The sequence below is a fragment of the Apiospora phragmitis genome (genome assembly GCF_038363925.1).
Source record: "Apiospora phragmitis strain CBS 135458 chromosome Unknown utg000003l:1.0-2676785.0:1.0-2680665.0, whole genome shotgun sequence".
NCBI classification, from domain to species: Eukaryota; Fungi; Ascomycota; class Sordariomycetes; order Amphisphaeriales; family Apiosporaceae; genus Apiospora; species Apiospora phragmitis.
Window position 1 is genome coordinate 2,462,186 of NW_027117401.1, and position 26,301 is coordinate 2,488,486.

At 52.2% G+C, this 26,301-nt stretch overlaps 10 protein-coding genes across 10 annotated transcripts; 6 read left to right on the forward strand and 4 right to left on the reverse strand.

The window, feature by feature from the left end:
- Positions 1 to 1,729: 1,729 nt before the first annotated feature.
- Positions 1,730 to 2,523, forward strand: PG994_003101 (proline iminopeptidase; the record flags this gene model as incomplete). Its single annotated transcript, XM_066854510.1, has 2 exons — positions 1,730 to 2,193; positions 2,256 to 2,523. The coding sequence occupies 2 exons, from the start codon at positions 1,730 to 1,732 to the stop codon at positions 2,521 to 2,523; spliced, it is 732 nt and encodes a 243-aa protein (XP_066720365.1).
- A 796-nt stretch (positions 2,524 to 3,319) lies between these two features.
- On the reverse strand, positions 3,320 to 4,428 carry PG994_003102 (uncharacterized protein; the record flags this gene model as incomplete). The annotated part of the gene is made up of 2 exons (XM_066854511.1): positions 3,320 to 3,557; positions 3,671 to 4,428. 2 exons carry the CDS (start codon positions 4,426 to 4,428, stop codon positions 3,320 to 3,322), a joined length of 996 nt encoding a protein of 331 aa, XP_066720366.1.
- Positions 4,429 to 6,181: 1,753 nt separating this feature from the next.
- Positions 6,182 to 6,784, reverse strand: PG994_003103 (uncharacterized protein; the record flags this gene model as incomplete). The annotated part of the gene is made up of 1 exon (XM_066854512.1): positions 6,182 to 6,784. One exon carries the CDS (start codon positions 6,782 to 6,784, stop codon positions 6,182 to 6,184), a length of 603 nt encoding a protein of 200 aa, XP_066720367.1.
- A 1,494-nt stretch (positions 6,785 to 8,278) lies between these two features.
- PG994_003104 (uncharacterized protein) lies at positions 8,279 to 8,850 on the forward strand (the record flags this gene model as incomplete). The annotated part of the gene is given in 2 exon segments (XM_066854513.1): positions 8,279 to 8,532; positions 8,550 to 8,850. 2 exon segments carry the CDS (start codon positions 8,279 to 8,281, stop codon positions 8,848 to 8,850), a joined length of 555 nt encoding a protein of 184 aa, XP_066720368.1.
- Positions 8,851 to 10,064: 1,214 nt separating this feature from the next.
- On the forward strand, positions 10,065 to 10,493 carry PG994_003105 (Ribokinase-like protein; the record flags this gene model as incomplete). The annotated part of the gene is made up of 1 exon (XM_066854514.1): positions 10,065 to 10,493. One exon carries the CDS (start codon positions 10,065 to 10,067, stop codon positions 10,491 to 10,493), a length of 429 nt encoding a protein of 142 aa, XP_066720369.1.
- A 1,355-nt stretch (positions 10,494 to 11,848) lies between these two features.
- Positions 11,849 to 13,457, forward strand: PG994_003106 (uncharacterized protein; the record flags this gene model as incomplete). Its single annotated transcript, XM_066854515.1, has 5 exons — positions 11,849 to 11,998; positions 12,075 to 12,321; positions 12,572 to 12,689; positions 12,769 to 12,962; positions 13,033 to 13,457. 5 exons carry the CDS (start codon positions 11,849 to 11,851, stop codon positions 13,455 to 13,457), a joined length of 1,134 nt encoding a protein of 377 aa, XP_066720370.1.
- Positions 13,458 to 13,985: 528 nt separating this feature from the next.
- On the forward strand, positions 13,986 to 15,527 carry PG994_003107 (uncharacterized protein; the record flags this gene model as incomplete). Its single annotated transcript, XM_066854516.1, has 3 exons — positions 13,986 to 14,305; positions 14,454 to 14,672; positions 14,741 to 15,527. 3 exons carry the CDS (start codon positions 13,986 to 13,988, stop codon positions 15,525 to 15,527), a joined length of 1,326 nt encoding a protein of 441 aa, XP_066720371.1.
- A 721-nt stretch (positions 15,528 to 16,248) lies between these two features.
- On the forward strand, positions 16,249 to 17,468 carry PG994_003108 (uncharacterized protein; the record flags this gene model as incomplete). Its single annotated transcript, XM_066854517.1, has 2 exons — positions 16,249 to 17,111; positions 17,171 to 17,468. 2 exons carry the CDS (start codon positions 16,249 to 16,251, stop codon positions 17,466 to 17,468), a joined length of 1,161 nt encoding a protein of 386 aa, XP_066720372.1.
- Positions 17,469 to 18,168: 700 nt separating this feature from the next.
- Positions 18,169 to 19,633, reverse strand: PG994_003109 (zinc-binding dehydrogenase; the record flags this gene model as incomplete). Its single annotated transcript, XM_066854518.1, has 6 exons — positions 18,169 to 18,453; positions 18,589 to 19,079; positions 19,178 to 19,230; positions 19,255 to 19,316; positions 19,381 to 19,417; positions 19,524 to 19,633. 6 exons carry the CDS (start codon positions 19,631 to 19,633, stop codon positions 18,169 to 18,171), a joined length of 1,038 nt encoding a protein of 345 aa, XP_066720373.1.
- Positions 19,634 to 20,660: 1,027 nt separating this feature from the next.
- Positions 20,661 to 23,006, reverse strand: PG994_003110 (CAMK kinase; the record flags this gene model as incomplete). Its single annotated transcript, XM_066854519.1, has 2 exons — positions 20,661 to 21,223; positions 21,332 to 23,006. 2 exons carry the CDS (start codon positions 23,004 to 23,006, stop codon positions 20,661 to 20,663), a joined length of 2,238 nt encoding a protein of 745 aa, XP_066720374.1.
- Positions 23,007 to 26,301: the final 3,295 nt, after the last annotated feature.

The window sequence follows — 26,301 nt, forward strand, 5'->3', positions numbered from 1 at the left end:
ATATATTATTAAATAAGCTTTCGTACATACATACAAGTGGGTTCCGGGTTTAATCGAGGTTATATTACTATATTCTATTATTTATATCTATCTCTTATACTAGCTACGAGGGGCATCGTATACCCCTCTTATTAAAACAGAAAAGGGGTTCGTACGCGCAGGCACGTGGCACCTCTTTTAGAGTAATATAGAAAACCTTAGTTCCTGCTGTTCTAATATATATTTTCTTATTTATTATATAAGCTTTAACTTTTTAATATCGGTCGTTTTCGTATATTAAAAAAAGTTATACGAGAAAGAAATCGAGGGTTTTATGCGGGCGTATCTCACCTATATTTTAAAGGAGGACTTCTTACCAGCGTTTTTAGAAGCGTTCCAAGCGATTTTCACCGTTTTAATTATTTAGGGAGGTTTCCGAGGGGTAGGACGTATACCGTACGATCCGGAACATATTATTTCACAATTAAATATAAAAATATATACGCCGACGCCTCCGGTAACCTCTTTTAGTTTACTTATATATTAAGAATTAAAGATTTTAAATAACTTAATTAAAACTTAGTTTTAAACCGAATACGTAAGAAATCGAATCGCGCGGTATTAAAATAACTCCTCGATATTAATTTTTATTAAATTTAATTAATTTACGAAAAATATAACGTAAATTATACACCTGCTCGCTTTTTTCAAAGGTGAAGTAACCGCATTACGAGAGGTAAATAAGATACTTAGCCGGCGCCGCCGTACGAAAAAAAACGGCTATAAAATAAAAGATTATTTCGTATATAAATTAAAAAATTTTTATATTTTTAAAAAGACGTTAATAAATAGTTATAAAACGATATAAATATATTTAATAATAAGGATTTCGATTAAGTTTAATATATTAAATACGTTATAGCGGAATTAATTTATACTTTATTATACGAAGTTTTAAAAAATAATTAATTCGCTTATATAATTATTTCGCTTATAAACTACATTACGTTATATATATATTAATACTAATAAAATTTAAATATATAATTAAAATTAAATATAACGTAAATAATCGTGACTTTAAATTCTTAAAAATATATAATAAGTTTTAAAAGTAAGGCGATATAATAAGTATATAATATCTCTTTAAGATAAGGGTAATAAGGGTAATCTATTAGGGCAATACTTCGCCGGTCCGTCTTATAAGACAAAACCTTAGAAACATGTTAATTAGGGAGCTACAGCGTGGGATGCAGCGTAGTGCTTTTGTATACAGTGCTTATGTTAGCTGCTTAAACGTAGACTTGAGCTAAACTCAACCACAATCATTATCTCTTATCTTGACTTCTCCGGATACTGTGACTGGGATGGAGATGTGTAAAACGGAAGGATGTAAAGATCTATCTTGAAATCGAGTGGCATAGATATACCATCAAGTGCCTAGTAAGGAAGGGAGCACTCATGGCTCCCAGGACAATCGACAATTAGAGGGTCAGGCTTGTCCAGTTGGGCCCCTGCACTGAGCCCCTGAGGTACATAAGGGCATGTATCTCTCCCTATAGGGGCACTCAGTGCTTACAGGACCTCAGAGGCCTGATGATCGTTGCTGTTTCTGGTGGTTTGAAGTTGTCGGCCCAACAGTCCAAAGTCCAACAACCCCTCCTTCTCCACACGTCACCTTCCAACACATCGACCAGGTTGTCGCAACCCCCAAAAGCAAAGAACACTCCAGCCCAATATTTGTCAAGTCATGGCCACAAATCCAGTCTGCGAAGAAGGCAAGGCACTTTGGAAGATCCCATCAACTGATGAGCTTTGTTCTACTTACTACAAAGTTGTTGGCGATCTCTCCTCCGGTAAAACCCCAGTAGTTATATTGCACGGGGGACCTGGCGCTGGTCACGAGTATCTTCTGACCTTCTCGGACCTCTGGCCCAAGTATGGCCTTCCCGTCATCTTCTACGACCAGATAGGCTGTGCCTCTTCGACTCATATCCGCCAAAAGGCCGGCGACGAAGCGTTTTGGCAAGAGCAGTTGTTTCAGGACGAGCTGGACCATCTGATCGATCACCTCGGTCTTCGCATCGGTCCTGGCTTCAAGGTCGGAAATGAGTACCTCTCAAGGACACACGTGTGCCGCACGGAGCCTCTGCCAGCGGAGCTACTCCAGGCATTCCAAAACATCAAAGACGATAGCACCGTCTACTCTACTATGTAAGTATGCACTTTTACTTTCTCGTTGCACTCGGTGCTGGCTGCCTTCTAATTCATCGCAGGATGGGGCCAACTTATCTTTTACGAGGAGGGTCGCTAAAGAGCTGGACCGTTGTGTCGCGCCTGTCCAACATCACGGCACCGACCCTTGTTGTCAACGGCGAATATGACACGTCGCATGATGTTGCCCAAGCTCCCCTCTTCGAGCTTATTCCTCGTGTTCGCTGGGTGCAGATCTCAGGGGGCGGCCACATGTGTCACGTTGAGGGCGAGGGACGCCGCGACAGAGTTTTAAAAGTAGTGGGGGATTTTCTGACTGGAGGGAGTTGATTCAATTGTCTGCCACGACAATGTTGCCCGTGCCGTCAATAAGGCGAGAAAGTAAGGAAGCTAAGTCCTATATTAAAGTAGGCGGGGAGTGTATTGTGACAGAAACGTAGTACACGGTATGACTTCCGGACTCCGGATGGGCGTGGCAATGAACAGGATACCCATCCCGATCAGCGTGCTTCTTGCTCCGCAACATTCCTTGGACCAAGTGGCGAACCCAACTCGCAAGTACATGTGAGGTGCAACAGCCTTTTCTCGACTACAAGAGAAAGCGAGAAGGCGGTGTTCTGGAGGCCAAATTTGGCAAGCGCGAGTTGCCGTATTTTAATGACATAAGGCCGAGCTGGCGGTCATGGTGGTAGTTCCTCTCAGCTACCAGGTATAAGGGTGAATTTGAAGCGGTTCTTATATTTAACCCCTGCTTTTAGGATATATATATATATATATATAAAAGAAATAGGTCTAAAATCATTGTATATATCACAAATAAACTAAAGCACGTATTAATATTAGCACTTCCCACGACGCGATTGGCAAAAGAAGAACAAGGAACACGGCATATTTGATGATCATACTTGGTGATCCATTTTCTGAATGCTAACTACACCACTTCAGCCATCCACGGACACATACTACTAAAGTTCGAAATAGAAAGAAACGAAATAACAACCGCTCGAAATCGCGGACAACAACGGCACTGGGAAGATTGTTCACAAGACTATCCTCCCCTCCACCCATCATAAGACTGCTCAGCCAAAACCACCCCCTCTCCTCAACACTTGCCTGGCTATAGGGCTTAGGCGGACTGGACGAAAACAGCGGTACCGTCGGCGTTGCCATCGGGGAGGTAGGCAGGGATGCAGTTCTCGCCCTCGTTGCCAACCATGTCCCCAAAGCCCTCGTCGTCGCAGTTGCCGGTGAACTTGCCCGTGTCGCAGTAGAAGTAGCCGAACCACTCGATGTGGCCGGTGGTGCCCTGGGGCTGGGTGACTTTGTAGGAGACGGTGCTCTCCTGGTTCTCGCTCCAAGAGTATCTGATGATGAGTAATAATCTGTTAGTTTCACCTTTCTTTCCTTCTCGATTGCCGTAATTTTTCCAACGGTCATGCAGAATACAGTGAGAGTGGACAATATGGGGTTGACTTACTCATAGCTTAGCTCCATCGAGGCGGAGACGATCTCGAAAAAGGACGCGCCGATTGACGTGGTGACGCTGAAGGTGCTCGTGGCCTCAAACCCAACCGACGTCTCGGCCCCGAGCTCGCAGCCGGAGTCCAGCTGGCAGAGCTGGTCGCCCGTGAGCTTGACGGGGGTGGAGGATCGCGTCTTCTTCTTGCCGGTGCCCTCCCACTTGCAGGTGTCGTCCCGCTTCTTCTGGAGGCCGAGGTCGCGCGCATGCTGACGGCGCGCCGCGACGGACGACGCGCCGCTGCCGCCGCCGGTGGTGGTCAGGGCGGAGGCGGTGGCCTTGCGGGCCCAGCTGTCGCACTCATCGTTGCAGCAGTAGGCGGTGCCCCAGACCTCGTCGAACCAGACCTCGACGCAGTTGTGGTCCTTGGCGCCGTCGATAAAAACATAGGGGACGCCGCAGGTGTCGGGCTGGACCTCGGCCTGGTCGAGGATGCGGATCTGGCACTCAGGCGCGAGGCCCTGGCCGTCGACGTAGCCCTTGTACTGGCCCGACTCGTCGTTGCGCTCCCAGTCGTCCGAGGGGATGATGGTGCCCTGCTGGCACGTGTCGGCCGAGGAGTCGAAGGTGTGCACGTCGAGGTACGAGTTCTCGTCGCCGTCGACCTTGCTGCAGCCGGCGTCGCGGTAGACGGTGAAGATGTAGTCGCCGTTGGCCAGGACGTAGGGAACCAGGGCGGAGAGCCCGAGGAGGGAGACGGCTAGCTTGGAAGACATTTTTGCTACTACTTGACTGAGAGAGTGAAGACTGTGAAGCGAGTGAAGAAGGTATGCTTGGGGAGTGAAGGTTGCTGGTGACTGTTTGGTGCGTGCTGTGAAGTCAAAAGTTTGATGATTCTACGGATTTCTTCCCCTTTTATAGATCCGACAATGACTTGATGTCCCTCGCTTCTCCAAGCGGCAGGTATCCCAGACGACGCAACAAAGACTGTCGAATACCAGATCGTCGATCAACGTGCTGCGATCGACGATGCTATTGATGATCACCGAACCGAGGCCTCTTCTTCCGCGAGACTTCTGTGGCATTCGTAAAGATCCTTCGACTATAGGTCTCCTAATGAGAATGCAACCCCGGTGTAACCATACATCATTGTCTCTGGTATACCCCATCAAATCCAACTGAAAGTGTTTCTCCACAGATTTAAGCAGCACCTGTAGGCGGTGGTCTGATCAGTTACACATAAGTCAAGAGATTGGTCCGTGGATACCCCGATTCGACACCGAGTGAGCTCACCTCGGGTCATACTGCATAGGGCACGTAGCCCCTTTTCCCATCTAGCAGCTGGAAGTGATGATGGTACTGTCCATTCGAGCTATACGGATTCTGCATTCATGCGTAGCTTGCTGACATAGCTTCCACAATATAGAGTGGCTCCCAGGTGGCAGGTGGAGCCAAGGCAGCCGCCAAGAAATTACCTATTAATAGTTTCTCAGTTGTTACCCGATCTGTAAAACTTCGCATGACCTTATGAGACCATCATTTGCCTGACAAATGTCTCTGAATCATCGCCAAGTAAGTCTTGTTCGACGCAGTCTTCTACAGATCTTATATCTCTTGGTTGTAGGTACTGCCTATAGTCATCCTTTCATGGGCTGCAGTCCCGCTTCCAAGCACTAGGTGACAAAGTCTTCATCATTCAAAGTGTCTAGTTTAAATTTTCAAAACCCACTTAGCCTATGCAGCACACTGAATGACATCATGGTCGCAAACGAGAAACGGCACCATGAGCCGAAAAGCAGGTGCTCAAATCTCCCCACACGGAAGTAGGAGGCGGGCAGGATCCGCCAGGGGGTGGGGGGGTAAATAGAAAACCATGCAGCATTATCGATTCCCTCGAACCAAAATGCCATCCGAGGCAGCATATTCCCATGTAACAGCTCTATCTGTCAGGCTGCCAAGGCGGCCGAGTTTCCGCATCGAGCCTAGTACGCCACCCGGCGCAATGTCCGGATCGCTATGCGGATCCGGTCGCGTCAGCACCGGCCGCACTGCTACACGGGCGCCAAGAGCCTATGGTTACATAGGTAGACAGGTTGCAGTAGGCAACAGGTACCTCTCAGGCAAAGATTAGAACTTCGTTTACAGGCGTGCCAAGCAATGCCATATCATGTACCCCAGCTGGACCGTCGCGATCTCGTGGTTAGCCACGCTGGGCTGAGGTGAGCTGAGGCCGGTTTGACCCTTGAATATCGCTGCGTAGCCTAACCTCACCTCCACTCCAGCAGTTACACAATGCTGTGATGTCCGTGTAATCCTTTACGGTGAGGTTTTAGGGCGAGCAAGGGGCTCACTGTGCGACCATTGCAGAAGTTGAGCAGCGTGATACTTTGTTCGGGAGTTTTGAGCTCCACGTGTATGTGATTATATATGGTACTAGTAACACTAAACACTTGACTAGACGATACACAAGTACAACACACTCAAGTAGCCAATGCAACGTTACAAACTTCTATTTGCTTTTAATTTCTGCTACTGCCTGGTATATTCCTCTGCCTGGCCACTCAGGCTGGGCAGTGCCAGAGCAAACAGTTCATGCGAGGCGGTGACCCCGAGGAACATCCCAATGGCCAGGAGGTCGGATACGTAGTAAGTCGGCCAGAGAACAGTCCACGTCTCCGAGTCATGGACGAACATCCGATGCGTAAGGAACCACGTGTAGTAACCGAGTGCTAGAAGGCCAAGGTAGTTTTTGGTGAAGGGGTAGGCCAAGAGGGCCGGGACGAACGGAAGCAAAAGCAAAACCATGGCAGCGAACCAATCAAACCTGTGCCACCATTGCTCACTTCTGTGGAATGGGGTATCATAGGGGCTCAGGTTCTTGAACAAGCAGACGAGAAGGTAAAGCCAGTTGCTCATGTGTCGTATTAGCTCTCGGACGACGGCGGATGACGGCTCTGAAACCTCAGAGACAGGTAAGGGTTTTGCAGCAGACACCGGACCAGCAGCTCGAAGGACGTGATGGGCATCCATTTGGAACCACCTGTATCTCGTCATGAGTCCGTAGTAACCATGCACGAGAGCGGCGTTCGCGTCTTTGTCCCAAGTATCTGTGGTCGCGAACCTTGCGTACATGACCCTTACTTTTTTCTCGAGGTCTGAGATATCCTGAACCAGCACCCCATGTTCCTTCCGGACCTCTTCGAAACTTTCCCAGTGTTCTCAGTACTGTCCAAAGATTCCCCTTTGGCCTCGGCGGCCTTCATCCACCAGGCTGGATAGGTCCGACTCCTTCGGGCGAGTCCGGAGGCGAAACTAGGGCTCCCAGCGCGTAGCTCGTCTACCTTGAACTGATAATCCGCAAGGCTCTTGAGGCAATACTTGCAATGCTTCTCCACCTTCTTATACCATTCCGCCCTTTCATTGCGTAAGGAATGCCTTATCTGGGCTCATTGGAAATGTTTGGCCGGTCGCCTGGCGGTGGATACCTGATCTGTATCATTGCGTGAGTTCAACTCTGTGAGTATCTCACGGGGTGCAAATTACTCACACACGATCTCATCACTCCTAGGGTTGTTGGCAGATTAAAAATAATATGTCCTGACCGCCAGCCTCTTATAGCCAGGGTCTATCTCATCGCTGATAGTACCTGGAATTGACTTGAATATTCAGTAGTTGTCCTTTGCCGTCTTACGAGACGGCGGGATTTCATTCATGTGGATGCCGATCTAGCTATTTCGACTGCGATAGATAGAGAAGCATCGAAGTCCGTGGCCCCCAATCATCACAATCACCATCAAACTGACAAAGAATTGTAACCACACCCTGACCATGCCGCAATTGCGTTTATTGCCAAAGGGTATGGATCACAAAGACGCACTCGAATTCCGGTACCCGCAAGAGGAACAAAGACTCACCTAGTTTTCCGTCGCAAACGAACTACAAGGTAACGAGTACCTAATGAGAGCAATCCATCAACGGTCAACCCGGCGACTCTGTATTGCAACATATTGCATATGCCGGAAGCTTCGGCCCATGGTTGTCACCGATCATATTGGCCTGATACATATGTCAGGTGCCGAGTCTGCGCGCTGGGAGCAGCATCGTGGTCATCATGATGCTCGACCTGGTCTTCCTTCAGGCCTTGCGACAGGAGTGAAAGCTATTTGCCGTGGCTCTGGCATAAGTAGCGGATGCCCTAATCCGACTGATGCTGGGGGGCTTAGCCATGCAGGCTTGGAGCCCCAGGCTCAGCAGAATAGAACCAGGGACATGTGCTGATACAGCCCTGGGGCTAACTTGCATGAAAATCATCATGTGCGGCGGTGCGACGTTGAAAAGGAGGCGATCGAAAATAATGGTGGTGGGTATTAAAGTTACAGCTTTGGATGGGAGGATCTTTAAAACATCCTCGTAACCAGGGAGCACAAAACTTTACTCTTTCCCATTTTTATGTCTTCATATATATGTATTGCGTTCATTTTCTCCTTCCTTCTTCTTCATTAGATGCCTATCTAAAATACATCCTCGAATCGCTTCAGGTGCGGCTAACTCTACCTTTTTATCGATACGAAACAGAAATTTAATCATGGCACTACATGTACCGAATCTTCCCCAGAGTTGAGAGGCATGATATGGAAAACAGCCCTGGAAGCCGAGGCGAGCGCCCGCATTGTGCCTTTGTTCCGGGTTCGACGTACCATACCACAGAAGCGGCTGGCGAGCCCACTACTATCGACCTGCCGCGAGTCACGATGGTACGCGCTTCGGTTTTACTCGATCAAGCTCACCGTCTACAGGATCCCCAAGGAACTCCGCGTTAGCCCGGCCTTGTACCTCCGCCTCTACCTCTACCGACTGTGTTGGCAGCCGGCTCTCTCGGGGTACGAGTATACCTCAGTCCACTCTACGATACCCTCCTCCAGAACATCGACTTCACCGAGTTCTTCCTGCACCAAGCCCCCGTGTATTCAGGCCCTGGGCAACGAACCACGACCTACGTCTCTGCCCCAATGGACGTCCCAGACTGCAGACTGGTCCGGAACGTCGTGTCGGCCAGCTGTGGCTTTCGCATGAAACAAACTGTCCCCAGCATGATAGATGGCATGGACGTTATGGCGTACGATATCTATTCTTCTATAGAGCTCTGGGGGACAAGTATATTACGCGTCACCAAGGGCTGGAAGAGGCGGAAGATGTGAGTGTCCCACGGCTGAGACTCAGAGGATTTTTTTTCGGATACATGGGACCCAAAGATGGCATCGAGAAGCTCGAAATCAAACAAGAGAAAGAAGGGTTGGTAAATTGGCGTCGGCAAGAAATCGTCGTCTTTGACGCTACCCCGACGGCCTAGACCTCGCAGTCGGGATAGCGCCAGGTAGCATTAAAGACATTGAAGAAGCTTTGAAATATCATTCATTCAACCCATGACGTGTGATAAGTTGTGCATTCGTCTATTTCTCTGATCCCATAGTAATAGCAGGGCCCAAAGTAACCAAAATAGCCATTTCTCATACGTTCCTGGTTTCTGCTAATGCACCTTACTTGCAGCAGGGCTTTGCCGTGAATTGACCGGACTTTGGGAGGGGGCACCTGGGGATCGTGCCGGTAATCTGCCTGCCTACTGGACCCTCGCTGTCAGAGGCTACAGTATAGGATCGGTAGCACCCTTGATAGATCCTAGCCATATGGCCATGGTTCAGTAATTCTGTGCTTCTTGTTAGGTTAGGGACTTGGCAATTGATCTTGGTCCAGAACTACCTGGCAGGGGCAGGGGAGCTTGGCACGGTGCAGCAGTGTGGGGGTAGGGCTGCTCCTCCACTAGCTGCTGAGTACTTGTACGCCCAAGGAGGAAATCGTCCACTGACCCGGTTGACATGGGACGGACATTAACAACAGTGAACCTTGCATTGAGCAAATCAGTACATGCATGGAGTATCGGTCATAATTACAATGAGTCTTATTCATTGCACTCCAATTCAAGCTGTCAGGCAACAGGGTGGTAATATCGATAGCGGGCGGTACCCCGTAATTAGTCGTGGATCATATTAGCCCGTCCCTTTAGATGGATGGGGCGGCACAGTGATGAACCAAGCGACCGTGCATTCTGGTCGCCCAACCAACCACTAGTTGCAGCGGATGAAAGTGCACCCGCATTGTGTAAACTCCGAGTCCGAGCCCGCGACCAATGCATTTGTCGGTTATTATTTTCGCATTCTTTCAATTGCGGGGTGGCATGGATGAGACATTCCACATCGACAGACCGTTCAAGCCGCGTTTTCGGTGGGCCTGAAGAGATATAGATGACAGGTATGTACGGTCTTCACTTGCTGTAAGCGGCATGCCGGCCACCACTCGCATAGCCGTGTTGTGCAGCAAGGGCGTCTCGAACCATTGTAGTCATGCTGACCTGATCATGGTCACAAGTAGCGTCCCCGACCGCAATGAAAGTGTCCAAGCGATTGAGTATCGCAAAGTATTGGTTGGCAAATGGGCTGGCTGTGCCATTGCAACTTGGCGGACTTGTCACAAGAAACCGAGGCGAGACGGGAAGCCAGTCGAAGGTGAACAGTGTACGTGTGCACTGGAGCAACTCAGCTCCTTATGTGAAAGCAACATCAGTGTCAAGATGATTGGTGCTGTTGGTGACGACCTGTGCGGACGAAAGCTAATCACTCAATTGAAGGAATATGGTGTTGATACTTATGATGTTTATGGTGTTGTGACAGTGCCTGACGCACGATCGAGCATCTGCTTCGCCTTACTTGAGCACCCTACAGACAACGATCAGCGCTTCCTCGGGCAGGGCGCAACGCCCAGCGGAACACAAGAGCATGTCCTCTGAACACTTCGCTGGTGGGATATGGCCGGGTTTGGTCGACACTATGTGGAAACCTGCCACGAGGTGGTTGAGGCCATGATCGAAAGCGTCGGCAAAGCTGGCGTCGAGTTCTGTCCCAACACAGCACCCACAACTTTCCTATCAGCGAGATTTCCTATACACACCTTACTCAATCTGCTAGCGAATGAAACAGAAGCCGCCGCCGTTATGCCTAGTTGCCGCGGCAGAGATGGAGCCAAACGAAGCGTCGTGGCCGGTCATTGCTCAGGGGTTCTTCGACCGCGACGTCGGAGATGTCGTCATCACGCTGGGTGCTCATGGTGCATTCTGCATCAATGCAGAATGGAGCAGCCATTATTGCGTTTGACGTCAAGGTCGGAGATACCACTGATGCAGGGTATGTCTGTCCCTCCCTCTCTTGTCGATGGGGACCCACGAGATAGGGCAGGCGAGATCGATGGTTTCAAGGAACCCACAAGGTTGCCCGATCGTGTGCCGTCTAGGTTGTAAACCAGACTTCTGGTTACTGTAGTATCGGATCCACTAGAGGTAACTGGGTGCAAGGCGACATGTGAGAAGGGCTCAATTACGCCACACGCGTAGAAAGAGACAGAACGGTAATTTGGCAGCCAGCGGATTCCGTTATAAAGAGGGACAGAGAGCTGGGAGAAAACGGGGACCCATGTAGCGGGGTCGTATCCGAGCCAATCATTCATTGATGGGAAGTAAGCAGCACCCCCCTTGTTAAGTTACAAGTTCAGCTCGGGTCGGGAAGTGGAGGGACCAGCAGAAATACGGCACAACCGAGAGTATCAAGACAACCGAGAGTATCGAACTTGGTCTGTTGAGGTCGTTCTTCCAATACTACCTCGCGCTTGAGACTTGCAGTATCATCTCCAAGTCCACTGGTAGACTGGGGGAACTGATCTCGGTAAAAAGCTGCTTGGGTAGCAGTGCACCCTAGCAACCCCCAGTTCCATGCATATGCGCTATTGCGGCAAAAACTGCTTATTTGCTGTTGGCTGCAATTTGCAAATGGTGGGACTGCCCACTCACACTCTCGCCATGATGCATGCAATGCGATGCACCGAGTACGGGACACCAATTCTGCCGTCCCGCGCGCGAGAAGTTCGTTGCGGGGAGAGGAGAAAGCATTGCATCGGCCAGATGGTTATTGCTGTCGGTTCTTATCTTCTTACCCTCTCAAGCAAATGCCTGGTCTCGTTCCTGATAAAGATGATCGGCCTGCCCTGCACCCAACTCAGAACAAACGATAGGTAGACTTCTTGGCTTCCGCTGCTCCGTCTAGGCAATCTCGAAAGTCGTGGCGCACACCGGATGAATTCACATTGGTCGATATGGCCGCAGACGACCAGGGACCCCGCCTCATGGCGGTGTTATGGGCATTGACAGCCATCGTCTTCCTGTTTTTGCTTATGCGGATCTACACCCGAGTCATATGTGTCGCTTCATACGGCGTGGATGATCATTTCTTCCTCATTGCCTTCGTAAGTAATATGCTCGATGCGATCTCTTTCTTGTAAACTACCTACACCAAGCTTACAATATGCATTTACGCAATAGCTGCTCATGGTTGCATCCGACACCGTCATCGCGGTGGCCGTAGGGAAAGGGTTCGGCCGGGACGACCTCGACGAAGACACCAAGTACAATACCATCTTCTGGAGGGACGTGGGCCAGACCAATGCACTGGTGGCAACGGCAGCTGCGAAAGCGTCGGTGGGCTTCTTCATGATCCGCCTGGTCATTGTCAGATGGCAGAAAATCCTCATCTCGATGGCGGTAGGCGCGATAGGCGCCATTTGTATCCGTGAGTCCTTTCCCGATGCTAGTTTTCGGTGCCAAATGTCTGACTGAGCCTTTTTTTTCCTGCCAGTTATGGCCATCTTTACTTGGGCAGCATGCACGCCCGTCGACTTTTCGTGGGATGATCGTATCCTGGGGAACATGCATCAATACAGTGCCACTAGGAGTGGCCATGGGTCGTAAGTGAACACTCGTTTGTTTCCACCTCATGCGACCCAAGAACAATGCTGATTTTTCAAATCCCTGAAACACAGTCGGCACAGTCTTCATTGACCTCCTGTTCGCTTTACTACCCTGGAACTTCGTTTGGAAACTGAACATGTCTCGCAAAGACAAGCTGATAATTGCGGGAAGTCTGAGCTTGGGACTTTTGTGAGCACTTTCACTGATCTTCTTCTCCTGAAGCTAGGGTGGCAATATGTAACTTCGACTGACCAACCATCACACAAAGGGCTGCCGTGGCTGGCATCATACGGATTACTTATGTTCGGGGTGTCCGCGAAGTCGTCTACGACGTGATCATCTGGTCCCAGGTCGAAATATGCGTCACTATGATCTGCGTCAGCATACCGGTCTGCCGGCCCCTTTGGAGCCGCACGATAGGGGGATGGTTCAACAACACGAAAAGGAGAAATAGTGGATATGGTACGTTTGCTAAGCTCTGTGACTATATATCAGCTCTGAAAGGTGCGACCGTGTGTTAACATCAAAGCAGTGCCAGTACAGCAGGACGAGCCGCGGCAACGGCATGGAGAGACAGTCGGCCTGCGCACCATCGGCGGCACCCCCATGTTTGGCGCCAGGGTGGTCCAGTCGTCTAAACCATCGAAGAAGTCGTCGCACCCCAGTGCCAACATGGCCGGTTTCGACACCAAGACGGATCATCATCAGCACCACGACGACGATGACGACGCGAGCGACCAGGGGATCGTGAAGAAGGACAGAGATGAGCCAACCAAGGGCCCAGCAAGTGTCGCAGAGGGTGAGGTGGACTCGGTCCAGATTAATAAGGATTGGGTCCTCGGAAATATCGGGACCGAAGTGCAGGCAGAGACTATAGAGGGCGCTGAAAGAGTGCCCCCGTTGGCTGGCGTGAATGGTATTACGAGCACAAAGACCTTTCGCGTGCACAGGTCATGATGGGTATAATGGGTAGCAGCCGTCAGACTGGGTGAGAATAGGGGCTGGAAAAGAAGCAAATAGGTTTGGTTTATTCACGATGGCAATTTTATGCGTTGCATGTGTTCACTTTAACGGATTGGACGGTTAAGACGTGAAAGACGGCTCTACTAGATTTCTTTGCTGATGGTGGTGGACCAGCACAATACTGTCATTATGATTCATCCGCTAATCAACCTGTGGCTAACTAACTCCTCAGTCACAGTACGTGAAACGTACTCGTAGTTGAGTCACAACGCCGAATCCTGGAATATAACGTCTTACATATGGCGCATTCTATGTACCGTACCGCTCTATAACAGCAATATGCTTTAAGCGCCCCTTGCTTTCCCGGTTACCCTTCTAATCAAACGGATCCATCTCATGCCGAATCCAGGCTTCTAGTATCTCCATTCAATACCGTATTAGCCCAGCAGAAACGAAAGACTATCAAGCAGCATGGAGGCTTACATCCACTCGCCCGCTTTCGAGTCTCGCATCGAGGCGATGATGCGCTCTCACCACGTCCCAGGACTCTCGCTCGCCATCGTCCACAAGGGCAAGACGGCATCGGCCGGTTGGGGAAAGGCGTCCCTGGATCCGCCAAAGCCATGCACGCCCGACACGCTATTCGACATAGCCTCGTGCTCCAAGTCGCTGGCGGCCGCGTCGGTGGCGCTCCTGATCGACGACGACGAGAACTACCCCGAGGTGCAGTGGGACGCCATCATGTCCGAGTTGCTGCCGGATGACTTTGTAATGGCGGGGGTTGGCTATACGGAAAACGTCACCGTGGACGACATCTTGAGCCACAGGACCGGCATGCCTCGGTATGTAGTTCTACATTTCCTTGTCAATGATGGTCAAAGCTCCCAAAATTGCTGAGCATGTAATGCACCTATAGTCATGACTTCTCGTGCTTGGGAACCCCTAGGGACCCCTAGCGCCACAGACAGACGACGCAAGATCCATCACGAGGAACCTCCGGAACCTGACCGTGGCCGCCCCTCTCCGCTCCAAGTACATGTACAACAACTTGATATACACGGTAGTCAGCCACCTAGTCGAGATCAAGACCAAAAAGACATTCCGAGACTTCCTCGAGGAGAACTTCTTCGCGCCCCTGGGCATGGGATCCACCAGCCTCCAGCCCGCGGAAGCTCGAAAAAGGGGCCTCGGCGACCGGATCGGTACCGGGTACGCCTGGGACAAATACCAAGGCCGCCTACCACGGCTTCCAGTGGCCGGACGCCCCCGAGGCGCAGGGGGGCGGGGCTGGTGGTGTCGAGCGCCAAAGACATGATCAAGTGGGTGAAGATCCTCCTGCACTGCGAGGGCCCACCCATCACAGGTCGCATCTTTCAGGGCCTCGTGCGGCTGCGGACCATCACGGAACCCACGTGGAGGAAAGCGAAACCGCACACAACCCCCGCCATATATGCTTCCGGGCTCGAGGTCCACACCTATTGGGGGCAGCGAGTCGTCTCCCATGATGGCTCCGGATTCGGCTTCTCCGGTCGCTTCTTCCTGCTCCCCGACCTCGGGTTCGGTGCCGTGATTCTGGGGAATGTAGAGGGGACCGAGGATGTACAAAACATCGTGACCAAAGAGCTCATAGATGAGCTTCTTGGAGTGCCAGCGCAGGAACGCCTCTACCTTAGAGACTTCACGAAAAAGAAGAAAAGCCCCAAATCCGCCAAGGCCGAGAAGAGTCTCCGGCCCCCACCCCAAGCCCAAAAGAAACCAGAAGAGAGTCTCGATGGTGATGCCAGCAAGGCACTTGCTTTAAGAGCGAATTCAAGGCCAATTTCGGCCGGTGGGAAAGAAATGAAACCAGAAGGCCCAAAAAAGCCACCGTCAGAACCTCAGACTGCACCCTTGAACACGCATACGGGCACATACTGGCACCCGGGGTACCACACGCTAACGGTGGCTATACGGGAGGGGAAGCTGCTCATCGACGCCCACGACCGTTCCTTCGGATTCACCATCAGGTTTGAGCATCTCGGTTTCAGGAAGCATCTCAAATCTTACATGCATACTTTCCCATGATAGATATCGACGGGAACTGACACAGTGCAGCATTCTTGAGCAAAACAACCACAGTTAAATCACAGTTATTGAGAACCAGGGGTGAGTTGGATGGTCTCTGGCGACTCCTCGTCGTTTTGTGAGTGCTAGCAACGTTAATAAATGGCTTGTCCTTGGGGGGATTGCGTGGTCGATATCCACCATGAAGATGTAGAGAATTTATCGACTCGAATAGTAAATAACAAAAAGAGACATTGTGCTAACCAGCGTCCTTTCGTATTAGTCATTCGTGTCACTCATGTAGTGTCATGCGTATGACATGACCGGGGTTCGGACTCTCCAACGCCGGTGTCTCCTAATTCTCCGGCCCCACTGCGGCTTACCTACTTTAGGGGTCAATGATTTCGGCGTTCAGAGGCCGAAACCCGCCTGGTCTTATTAGTAGTAAGCTTCCTCGCTGAACGGCGTTTGTAAATAGAAATCCGCATCAACAAGCTTCTGAATGACCAGTGGCAACAATACATATCGCTGTGGTCTGGGTCTAATAACAGCAACGCCGTTTTACCCCAAATGGAGCAGAACCCACCGCCGACGGCCATACAGCCGTACGGAAAGGCAAGTCTATATTATGCTACTTAACGCGAAAGTCCAGAGGCGTTGCTGACAGGATAGGATCACGGGCTATCTTTGCAGGCATGTTCCAATTGCTCCAAATCCAAGTGCAAATGTGTCGACCGGCCAGATGGGCGGGGGGTGTGTCAGGTGCCGTCGCCTTAACAGGCCCTGCGTGCCGGGAGAGTTTTCCCGGAAGACCGCAGCGCAGAAGAAGCACGACCCCGTCGGTCGCCTTGCGCAGTTGGAGTCCAAGCTTGACGACCTGATCTGCGCACTAAGCAGTGAGCGTGCCACACCACTGGATGCTCCTTCTTCTACTGCCAGCGATTTGGCCAACAGGAATGCTTCTTCTACCCCTCAGCAGCAGCGCGCTGGAGCGACAGTCGGCTTCACCCCTTCGGCAGTGCCCAGTGATATCACCCCTGTTACTCCGCCGCCTCAAGCCCAGGCCACTGACCTGTCCGGTTCCGACTTCCCACCCGATGTCGAAGAGTGTCTCCATACGTTTTGCCATCAGATGCTCAGGTACTTCCCCTTCATGTGCCCACCCACCGACCTGGGCTGGGTGAGACGCGAAAGACCTTTCCTGCTCCTCTGCATCTGTGCCACATCTTCCAAGTCGATACCGACGCGGGCTGCTTTGGGTAGCCGCATCAAACGGATAGTGGCCGACAGGCTGATTTTGGATAGCTATGGGACCGTGAACCTCGATCTCCTCCTCGGCCTGCTGACGTTCCTGGCGTGGGGCCACGGCTCTTTACTCAAAGGCGGACTCAGCAGTTTTTCGCGCTTCGCACAGTTGGCCATGCTGGTGGTTTTGGAACTCCGCCTGAACCGGCAGCCCACCGAGGAGACCAACATGCTCTCAATCAGCAGGAACAACAACAGCAGTATGCGTAGTAGCGAGCTGTTTTCGAACATACTACGGCCGAGAGACCACACCCTCGAGGAGAGAAGAGCTGTGTTGGGGTGCTTCTACATATCCGCCGTGTTTGTACTCCGTTTCTCCCCCTTTCGTTTGCGACCTTCTTGCTAATACCTTGAGCAAGGATGTCGTCATACTTCGGACAAATCGACGCCTTGCAATGGACAGCCTACATGGAAGAGGGCCTCACTGTCCTCCATCGCAGCAAGGAGTGTGTTACGGACGAGTCCTTTGTGCATCAAATCCGTCTGCAGCTTTTGTCCAGGGAGGTAGGAAATGTTCTGCGCCAGACAGCGCCGCCGCATTTCTACTTGAAGGCCTTCCAGTCGAAATTGGACGGTGCCAAAAGCACTATATCACAAAGCTTACAGAGCGATGGTGCGTCCATCCCCTGCAATAATCCAACCTTCGGGCACCGCTAACATATGCTGGAGTCATTCTCCTTGGACATATCTACTTCGCCGAGTTGAGCATCTTCGAGCTCGCGATTTCCCAAGACACCCCGACTACGCAGCGAGTCGAGTGTCTATACATGTGCTTGCAGGCAGTGCGAGCAGCCATGGACAATCACCTCAAGCTTCCCCCGCCGATTATCCAGCCACGCCGTTTCCGCTCTTTGTACAAATCGCGCGATACGTCAAGGTCGCTGTCTGTCTCGCCACTCTGGACGATCCGGCGTGGGACGCGAACCTGGCCCGGCAGAAGGTGGACGTACTTTCATTCCTGGACCAGCTGATAACAAACATACAGAATGTCTCAGGAGGCGGCGCTAGTAGTGACTTGTGGTCGTCGGTTGGTTTTATGACAGGTGTTTCAAGTGTTTTTGCTGCGGTCAGAGCCTGGTCCCTTGCGAAACTGACCGAAAGCCCTTCCATATTTGACCAGCTGGACCCGATGGATATGTGGACGACGAACATGTTTGGTCTGGCTGCTTTTGAATGTCCAGAGGAATTGTTATCCTAGTTTTAGTTCTTGTTCACCAATGGGCTACCCCTCAGGATTACCTATGGAGATAGCAACTGACACCTTACGAGCCGAACGCGCTTCTTTTCCGTAGCCAGTTCACTACAAATATAGCTCTCGCTTCTTCTTATTCCACCAGTAATACTGTACTTGCCGCTTTTACAGCCGCGGCGCCTCCGCCACCGCATTGACCAAACAATACCTATACCGCGGCTTCCCCTCATGCAAGTCCCGCAGGGCCGCGTTGGCGTCCTTCATGGGCCTCTCCTCGACCCAGGGCTGGATCCCTTGGGCAGCAGCAAACTCGAGCATCTCGCGCGTCTCGGCCGCGGACCCGATGCAGGACCCCGCGAAATTGAGGCTGCGCGTCACCGGCGCCGCGGGCGGGCCGATGGCGAAGGGCCCGTCGCCCGGGTTGCCGACGTGGACGAGGGTGCCGCGGGGCTTCAGGAGGGACAGTTAGGCGCGGATGGGGGCCTGCGCGAGCGTGTACGGATGGTTTAGTGATAAAGGTATGTAAAGAAAAAGAAGAAGAAGAGAAGCCGGTTGAGGAAAAAAGATACGAAAGACAGAACATACCTTGGCCGAAGCCACCGTACTAATCAGCAGATCCAACTGGCCATAGTACTTCTTGAACCACCCCTTCCCGCCCTCCTCGCTGGCGAGGTAGTCGTGCGCCCCTAACCGGAGCGCCTCCTCCCGCTTCGCCTCTTTCCGGGAAATGGCCAGCACAAGATCGGCCCCCATGGCGCGCGCGAAGAGGACGCCGTAGTGGCCCAGCCCGCCCAGGCCGATGATGCCCACCTTCTTCCCTTTTGCAGAGCTACTGCCGCTGTCGCCACCAGAACCAGAGGTAGGAGGGGTAGTAGGGTGGAAACCCAGCCAGCGCTTGAGGGGCGAGTACATGGTGACGCCCGCGCACATTATGGTGGCTGCGTGGGCCGAGCCCAGCCCTGTGGGGATCGCGAACGTGAACCGACCGGGCGTGCGGTGGTACGTCGCGTAGCTGCCGTAGCCCTTGTCGCCGTTGTGGTGGGGCCCGGGAAGGTCCAGCGGGCGTGAGGGCAGAACTGCTCATTCTTCTTGGCCGGGTCTTGGCTGCTGCAGTTGGCGCAAGGGCTCTCGATGCTCTTTTTGCTGCTGTTGTTGGGTGACCCCTCCAGCAGACCTTCGCAGTTGTCGGCCAGGCAGCCGACGCCGACGCCGACGCGGTCGCCGACCCTGTGCCCGCCCGGGGCCTAGGACCCGACGCGGACGACCTCGCGGACGATCTCGTGGCCGACGATGATGGGATACGGCGCGGGGTACTAGTAGTAGTAGTAGCATCTTCAGTCGACATCCACTGGGGAGGCAAATACTTGGTGAACTCACCCAGCCGCTGCTCAACGTATGAAGGTCACTTCCGCACCTAGAAGAGAGAGTCAATCTCCCATCAGTTCCAACGTTCTGCCCACAGAGAAGGCGACGCGCGACAGGTACACTCGCATGCCGCAATGCGTGATCCGGATGTCGACGTCCGTCTCCTCCACCGCTTCGACTCGAACTCGGCCCAGACCATGTTGCCCTCGGCCGAGGCCGGGTCGTGGCCGAGCCAGCCCTCAAACTTGTAGTTCTGCGGTGGCATTTCTTCTTCGTCTTGGGCTTTCTCCCCTTCCCTGCTTGAATGTGTTGTCTAGCTAGAGATACGACTGGGTCTATACGGAGTTTTCCGTGAGGGCCCCGGGACGGATGTAACCACTGTTCTTGTAGCTAGCTTCAATTCGAAGTGGGCAAGTAGCAAAGGAGCAAGCGGACTGCCCTGCCTGTGTCACCAGTAGTAGTGTTGGATAAAAAGAAAAGTACGGAAAAGTACGACAATATACTTGGCCAGGAATCAGCGCTTTATGTAACAAGTCATTGGAGACGGGCTCTATCAAATGACGTCGAATTAAACTAGACACCAAATTGCCTGCGGAGCGCTCTCCGCAAGCCATCAGGCCAGTGTGGAGAAAAAGGATGCGGGGATGCTGGGACCGAAACATATGCAAGACGTTTTTCTTTATCGGCATACAACTCTACATGGTACTTATCTACATGTATTTGGAATATGCAGGAACGGCGGCCTTAGAAACGGCTGCACCAAAAGCTTGAATAGCTGTACATCCGGATTGGAGAGGTATGGGCTTTGATAAAGGGGACCTACGATTCGCGATCGGCTTATAGCCAGCCAAGGAGACCAGGTCATAATGAAAACCCACTTACGATGGACACGCTGCGGAGAATAAGAAGGGTGCTGGTGTAGAAGAAACCCGCTAGTTTGGAGTCGTTTCAAGCTCTGTGAAGGTATTTTCCTAAGTATGATAAGAACCCCAAAACGCCAATAGTTTTGAGGTGGTAATCCTTCTCTGCGCCATTGCAAATGGACTCTATCGCGCTAAGATAATAACAAAAAGAATAGGCGCGCCAATGATGAAGCACCATGATAATAGTAAGCATAGTCAGTAAAGCCCCCAGATAAATGCAAGCTACCGCCAAAAGCGAGTGTTACCTGCTAGCTTCGGTCGTATAGCGGAGAAGCGGGTTAATGGTAGGGAGCCGCTCTGCTGAAACGAGTTATGCAGATTAGCCGTAAGTCGAGGAGCGAAATGCGAACAGACATGTCGTCTTTAGGGTCATAATACTTCAACGCCTTCGTCCTCCTCTCGGAAACAAGGCCCTCCTTCCACCTGGATGCCTCCCCGGACCCATTCGTTGGCCGCGACCTTGTCGATGGTCCAACGGCTGCGAGCTCTTTTGAGCAGTCCTTCCGTAACCTCCATGGCACCCTTCAGACCCCTGGCTTCGAACTTTGCTTCGTCGCCCTCATGATCTCCATCGTCTCCGGCATACTCGATCCATCTCCATTCGACCCGGGCTATCCTGTGGCTTGTGCGGCTGCGCATCCTGTGCGCGTCGCTTGCGCCGGGCGGTGGATCGAACGGTAACCGTGATTCGAGTAGCGCATACAAGAGAACGCCCATGGACCAGGCGTCAATGGCCCGCCCATCATACGGCTGTCCCAGTATTACCTCGGGGGCGGCATAGTCATCGGAGCCGCATCGTGTTTCCAACTTCTCGTCGTCGGCTACGAAACGAGACAGGCCGAGATCGGTCAGTGTGATAATGGAGTCCGGATACGTTTGCCAGTCACGTTTAGGGTTTGCCAGCTCGTGGGCAGGAATGTTCACCAGAACATCTAGATGGGTTAGCTGAGCAATCGGTACACGGGAGTGACGATCATTGTACATATTGGACTTCAATACTTCGAAGAAGAGCGGACAAAAGAAAGGAATATTTCACCTACTCTCGAGTTTGATGTCACGGTGTACTATGCGCCGGTCGTGAAGATATCTCACCGCACCCACGAGTTCCGCGAAGATACGCCTTAAGAGGGACGGCGTGAGCAGGTCCCTGTGTGTTGTGGCGACGTCGAACAGATCACCGCCGGGGCAGTAGCTCAAGACAAGGAGAGCTCTTGTCGGTTCAATGTTCCAGGCTTTGAGATGCACTATCGACGGGTGGTTGATGGTTCGCATGATTTCGAGTTCTCGCTTGAGGCTCATCTCGATGCGTTGCTCAGAGGCTCCGCCGCGCGGACCATGCTCACACACCTTAACGGCCACCAGCGTCTTCAGGTCGGGTTCGACGGGGGTTGTCGCGCCACCAGATCCGTCCTCTTCGCTGTCGTCAACAGCAAGCTGGCTGGTGGCGAGCATGACCCGACTAAAAGTTCCTTCTCCGAGCTGTTTTACGGCGCGCCATCTTCGCAGTTTGTTGTCTTCCTTTCCACGGGCCTCGAAGTATTCATAGCGGAGCTTCTTCGAGAGCCGCCCGGCGGAACCGTCGTTGCTCTGGGAAGATTCGCTTGGCGGGGGAGTAGGGGGATTCGCGGCTGGCGTTAATCCACGAGAGGCGGAGAGGTGGGGTTCGCGACGCAGGTTATGGTCGCCATCAACCTGGTTGTTGTTGTGCTGGCCTGGTCGAGCATGCGATCCAGACACCGTAAGCTGCCTCTTGGGTATCGACATCGGATCGGGTATATATTCACTGACGCTCCTGTTCCGCCCATGCATCTTGTCTCCGCTGCTTGATATACTGTTTTCTGGAGGATCCCCTGCTCTGAGAGCAGTATATACCTTTCTCTTAGACTGGTTGGCAAGACAAGCCGCCACGGATTCGCCACTCGAAGTGACTAGAACGGAGTCGGGCATAATCGTCGGGAGGTTGGTTTCCCTGGATGGCGGCCTCGCACCAAGCCTCCTCCACGGCCCTGGCGAATCACCTAGTATTAACGGAGAAGGCAAGGGTGTCAGATCGCCCATAGCCACAATGACGGGACTAGGCACGGCCGAACTGCAAGCAGAGCCAATATTATTGGCAATGGCCCGCTTTACGGATGGGGTTCTCGATACCGGCCGCAGACTGGCGGAGGAGGATTTCTGTGCCAGGCGATGTGACGAGCTCAGGCCGTAGTTGCTGTTGAGGCTGTCTGCTCGGGAGGGTGTCTGGCTGGGAAAGTCGGTGTTGATGGAAAGGGAGTCGATGTTTCGGGGCCCCAGTGGGGTAGATGGGCAGAGTGCGCCGTTGGTGGGCGACGCGGTCGTCTCTTCGGCGATGGTCTCTGATGGCGGGGACGGCGATATAGTGTTGGAACGGAACTGGATCAAACCGGGGCGCACTGGCAGCTTGGAGTTCATCGTGTCATCGGCGCTGACGACTTGGTCGGGGAGGTGGGATGAAACGTCATGGTGGAACGAGGGTGGTGATAGTTGGATGGCCTGGTTGGCAAGAAGGCTCTGGTGGTTGAGGTAGGCTGCGGTATCCTGGGACCGGGTAGGCGTAGTCGGGGTGTTCGAGGTATCTAAAGGAGATAGGGCAGCCGGGGTAGGCAGGCGTTGCCTCTCATTGCCATGGACGAATGCATGTGCAACATGCGGCAGGGACTGGGGTGGAGGTGGTGGCCTGGCCGTGTTACTCATGTTTGGTGTTTGATAAGGGAAAGTAGCCTGAGAACGGCCGGGATCGAACAATCGGAATGGGAAACACGGGGGGAGGGGCCTGTATTCGATCGAGGACGAAAAAAGGATGGCGGCCTTGGGCGTGGTGTGGCAGCTAAGTTCGAAGGTACTTGGCGTGTACCGAGACAAACGAGGATTCGATTCACTACTGGGTTTGGTGTGTAGGTTGACATGCGACTACCGCCGGAGCGGATTCGTCGTCTCGGCTCGTGTAAAACGTGCAGGAAAAGGTGCAGTGCGATAGCGGGAGTCCCCTCGACCGTAGCTGTCGAGTCCGAGCAAGGCAGCGCAGAGCGGAAACTAAAAATGTGATAGGGCAGGTTTTCCGTCACAAGCACGGGTCCATCTGTGCGATACAGTGTGATGAAGCTGCGACAGATACTGTCTGTCTCCCCAAGCCGCTTGGAGAGGGAGTGTCAGTATCCTTGACGTGCCGTTCTCGTGTGTCTCTTTGTAGAAGTGATACTATCCGACCCTTCCGTACAGAACCCAACGGTACAATAACAGACAGTCAGAAACAGTAAAGGGGAGGGAGGGATTTGTTGTGATAGTGGATGTGCTCCAACCCAAAAGAAGCAGAAGCCCAAAAGAGAGAAGCCAGTTGAACGAAAGCAAGTCGGGAAGAGAATGGAGAGTGGGAAATGTGGGGGTTTGATGCTAGCAGATAACCTTGGGCAATAGGATCACCGTCAGCCTTTCGGGGCGCGGGATGGAATGGACAGGCAAGCTGGGAATGGGATGCCTTGGATGCACAGTGACAGCAGCAACAGGACCTGTGCGAACAATTTTTGATTGACTGACTCTGATTTGATCGACTGGATGGATGGATGGGTCCTGTAACGTTGAGTTCAGCAGGCCAGACATGCACAGGTGGACCCGCGCTTGTGCGACACTGCGACGCGAAGGGCCTAGCGGAGACCCTAGCGAGGCCACTGGCCATAAGGTAGTAGTAGGTACTTCAACCCCTAACCTTGTACCTAAGCCTCAAGGTAGATAGTCCGCCCAGCAACTGATAGAGTATTGGGACGAAGGCCGGGAAAGGAACAGCCAAAATATGCTACCCAATCCTGATCGGCCCTCACAAATGACGGACATCGAAGGAAGCACCGAATTGAGGTGTTTTGCGGGGTTATCGTGAGATTGGACCTGCTGGGTTCTAATGCTCCTGCTGTGCTTCGTGAAGCCTTTCACCAGTACTTCCGGTGTATATCGGCCTGATTGACCGGGTCTTAATTAAAAACGGTTCGGTGAGCAGATGCCGTAAACGACAGGTCCAAATCCCGTCCACCAGCTACTGCACCAGCCATTCGCTTCACCAATAGAGTAAGACAGGATGGGCAGATAAACGACCTGATACGAGGTCAGAATCATGATATTGCTTTAGAAAGGGCGCGCGCATCGAGTAGGTACAGTTTGTGAATAGATATGTGGCATCTATAGCATCTGAAGAATGTGGTGTGTTTGTCCTGGTCATCTGACATTCAATATCCGATGCTGTAAGATTGCCTGCCAAACTTCTCACCTCAGCTGTTCGCTTGGCCCGGGTCTTACTGCTGGTCTGTTAACCCAGACGGACATTTTAGTCATTTGTTTTGTCAGTGCCGCACTGTGCCGCTGTAATTTCATGCTTCGCCCGAGATATTTACTTCTGTTGACTATATCCGGACAAAGCTCCGGACTGCCATTTGATCCTTCTAGTTTAAGCATTGCTGTTTCTCCGTAACAAGTAGAAGGAATAGGGTCTCAGAAACTGAACCAGATCAGTCGATCTTGAGGGTGCAGCGTGCTTGTCAATTGCCCTATCGTTGCGCCGGAAGCCAATGCCAGGGCCACCCCCACTGAACGCACTAGTGGGTGCCACTTTCGAAGCTTCAAATGCCTGTGCTGCCCTTACAGGAGGAGAGTATTGGGCCAACGTACCGGCCGACAGGTTCCCAAAATACAACATCGACTCGACTCAATGGGTGACTGGTCTAATCAAGTTCTGAGAGGTGTCAAGTTTCAACCGTCAAGGCTCTTGTGTTCTGGTGTTGGTGCACGCGAATACGATCGCCTTCCAGTCCTTCTTCTTCTCCTTCTCCTGGCGTCTGCAAATCTTCTCATAGTGCTGACTGCGTGGTCTTGGCAAGCGCATGTCTCACCGAATAAACTCTTAACCTTAGTTGGAACTGAAACTCACACCCAAACTTCGTCATGCTGCTTCTCGATAGTCGTTTGATCGAAGAAATGATTTGGGTCGAACGGATAACCGGATCATCGACTTTCATGACTCTCCCAGTCAACTCGTCATTACATCGAAATTATCCTCATTAGCGAGCGGGTTCGCACCGACATATTGTTGAATTCCAGTCAGCCGCTGGCCTGGCCCACGCTCTACATCCTTGCCAGCCTATTGGTCGGCGACTCCCGGCCCCATCTTCCAACAAACGGGAATGGCACGCAGGCGCTATTATTGGATCTGGCCCCCGAAGATCTCAGCGGTGCATACATGCCATCCCCGGCGGGTATCTAGTAACCTGGTCGTCCTCGATATGTTTTTCCTGTCTTTCATGTCGACAATGTGTCCAGACGCTTGACTCTTCACACCTAGGCGGCTCGCCAGCCAGCGCTGTTTGAGCACGTCACTAGCGTTACCTCCATCTGCGGCCGCAAGGTAGGTAAGTTAGTGACTTCTAGAAACGCCGTAGCCCGCCATCTTCTGCCATCTTCTCGTATCGATACGAGGCAAGTGCATGCAGTTTGCGCCAATGGCCGCCCGGCTCACGTGATTTGTACGATGAAGTTGAAACATGCCTGTGACCATCAAGGCACTTACTTACACCTGGCTGCCACAAAGCACCCATATCGGGGTTTAGGCTATCGGGAGCCAGCCCATCTTTTGGTGGTCACACAGTCATCTCTAAGTAGCCTGCCTTACAGTCGCAATACAAGCTGAGCTCATTGCCCATGAGAAAGCTCCGGCTTTATCCCACGTCGATGGCAACGCAGAAGAAGCTTGATCTGGTGATATCCGTACTGTGTAGACGCCAAAAACGTATGCTTGACCTTGGGAACCCCAATCATTGCCCTGATCAAGTGAAGGGCAATCGAGTCCAACATTCATACAACTGGGTAATTCGATCACACAATGAAAAGCGAATAGGGGTTAGCCAAACTGTTTGCCATGAAAGCATTAACCCAGCAGATTCGCAGACTCTGCACGTTCAGCCTTGTCAATGCCTCGCAGTTCGCCTTGAAGCCCAAAGGCAACCTGGCA